At 42.5% G+C, this 2,592-nt stretch overlaps 1 protein-coding gene across 1 annotated transcript in view; it reads right to left on the bottom strand.

Annotated features, from left to right (window-relative positions):
• The window catches only part of LOC107756592 (ryanodine receptor 3-like), a 102,580-nt gene that overhangs the window by 27,540 nt on the left and 72,448 nt on the right, over positions 1–2,592 (bottom strand). The window contains exon 74 of the mRNA XM_016573767.1: positions 1,482–1,578. Within this exon, the coding sequence (XP_016429253.1) occupies positions 1,482–1,578 (97 nt within the window). The remainder of the gene's footprint in view (positions 1–1,481; positions 1,579–2,592) is intronic.

Here is a 2,592-nt window from a genome sequence, read left to right as displayed (position 1 = left end):
CTTACAGTGTGTGCATAATTATTAGGCACGTTGATATTCTGATCATATTTTTTTCCAAGCACATTTTACCAATTCCAAACCACATCAATCTTAATAACTACTATTATTTTTTTATTTAATCCTTTAGAAGTGATATATAAGTGTACATGAAGGCTGGAAATAAAAAACTCCTTAATAAGGTGTGCAGAATTATTAGGCAGGTTTTCTTTTACGGATGAAATGAGCCAAAAAAGAGATTTAACTCAGACTGAAAAAATGATTAAATCCCCATGAGAAATATTAAAAACTAATGCAATACAGAAATTTCAAAGTTAAGGCATGACCATTGGTCAGCAAAATGCTCATTGGGTCAGCGGGGTCAGAAAAAAACAGGTGGAGAAGAAAAGAGCATGTTTAACTGCAAAATAATTAATAATTAATGTGAAGAATTAAGTGTGAAACCATCATTAACCTTTTAGTCTCCAGTGCCAATATTTTATAGAACTGCAACCTTGAGTCTCCAGAATTATAAGGTGACAGGTTTTCAGAGACTTTGCTTGGGTAAAAAATCCTATTATAGAATAACATTCTGAAGTGTAGGTTATGAAACCTACACATTCAAAACATTATTACTCTGAAATTGTTAATGTAAATGTTAAGTGTAAGTGAAATGTTAAGTACTGTAAGGAGAAAAATCACTTCCTGCCCTCCAGCTGCATTTCGCACGTCATCAGTGACGTCATGTGCAAACAACCTATAGTGACGCCGCTCGCATCATTCACAGTCGGGTTATTGGCAGAGAACACAGAGCAGGATTTGAATTTCGGCGTGGGATTGCGGCTATTAATTACAATTATACTCATTCCCGCAGGTTCCGCGCTTATAACGCAATGACGGAATGTATCATTTGCACGTGCTTTTGAGTCTTGAGAACTCGCTCGCGCGCTCTCATTTTCTGTGCGCCCACAGATCGTGATAAGGAGAGTGACAGCTTTTAATAATTATTAAGGGAGTTTGCAAATGTGATATTGATTCAATACAACAGTTCAGTAAACAAGTACGCAATTCAGGCGGGTCGATTTATACCCAGACTGAACTTCAGCTGACACATGATCTCTGCATGAGTTGAACATGCCACCGACTCTCACAACAAACGAGACTTACGAAAGAAAGACGACACCCAAAGAACAAAGCAGAGCGTCACGGGGAACGTCCGCTCCTCTTACCACGGCTGCGCTGAAACGGACTGCTTTTCTAGTGAGATGGCGGGAACTGAGGCTCAGCCGAAACTCATGCATGCCTTGGCTGCTGTGCCTCGGTCGAAAGTGTGTCACGTAACCAGCAGAGCTGAACACAGGCCAGGATGAGTACATGAGGCGGGCAGAGACGTGCTCCCGCACCTTAGCGGGCACAGTGCTGGCCACAGAGCATTCGGCCGCCGAGAAGGCACCAGCGGGCACACACAGCACACAGGGCAGCGTTGATGCCCGCCCGGTACTTACTGCCAGGTCCTGCACTAGCTTCTCCTCAAAGGAGTACTCCTCTGTCTCTATCCAAAGTCTCTGATAGCCACTGAGGAAGAGGTTAATTGAGCGATGCCTGAAGAGTGGGGGGGAGAGGGAGGTTAAGAGGAAGATGAAGGAAGGAGGTGCATTCTGTGGTGTGAGAGGAAGATGTACAGTCCATGGCCTCATCTGACTGGTCACCTTAATGAGGAAGTCCATGAAAGCTACCATTTAAATGATCATTGTTGCACAAAGGACACTTGAGATCAAGAACCTTCCACCCACCCTTAAACTTCCCAACGCTACATAAAGTGAGGAGACCCGCCAGAAACGGAAGGTGACCATTCAGAGTGGCGGCGCTAACTGTATGCTTGTGCTCAGCCCTTGGAGAATGGAGGAGGAGGAGGAGGACGAGGAGGTTGGGATCATGAGTTCTCTTAGCCTGACATTACCGTTAGCATGGAGAACAGATGGTCAAAGCTGGAGGTATGGTACACCTTTTCCAGCCAAACGTACCGACAGCCATTCAGGACGTAATTATTATTTTTGTATCTGAAGTGTGTCATGGAGACAACAGAAAGGGACAGGTTTTAGGAGGAGGAAGAAAGGAGCACGAAAAAACACCAATAAAAACACTTTGCAGCACATTTAAACAGGATGGCACTAGAGGAAGTACAGAATGCATTAAGATCATACCTGCAAACTCACAAGAGGTCAAAAAGGTAACAGTTCTGAATATGACCTTTGTAGGGGGTCCCCCAAGAGGAACATTTTTGAAAATTTTACATGTAAATAAAGCGTTCTGGTGCACTCTGACAACAAAATAAATGAAAAAGACAACATATGTTTCAAGTAAAAAATCACATTTATACCACAAACATTTTGGACAGTGCAACTCTGTTGTCATTGGTGTTCATACTTCTCTTTGTGAGCAGTGGAGTAATTTATTTTTGCAAATTTTAATGTTCACATTAGAGTGCGCATACTATCAACAAACTCCATCTTTTCACTGCAGAGGAAACAGAAGCTGCATCTGAAGTGGCATTAGATGTATTTACACAGATTGTTTAATGAAGCTGAGGTGCCATAAATGCATTTACACCACAAA

Source organism: Sinocyclocheilus rhinocerous, unplaced genomic scaffold (genome assembly GCF_001515625.1).
Source record: "Sinocyclocheilus rhinocerous isolate Xijiao unplaced genomic scaffold, SAMN03320098_v1.1 scaffold683, whole genome shotgun sequence".
Classification (NCBI taxonomy): domain Eukaryota; kingdom Metazoa; phylum Chordata; class Actinopteri; order Cypriniformes; family Cyprinidae; genus Sinocyclocheilus; species Sinocyclocheilus rhinocerous.
The sequence above is the reverse complement of the archived record's forward strand: the minus strand, read 5'-3'. Positions and strand labels throughout refer to the sequence as shown.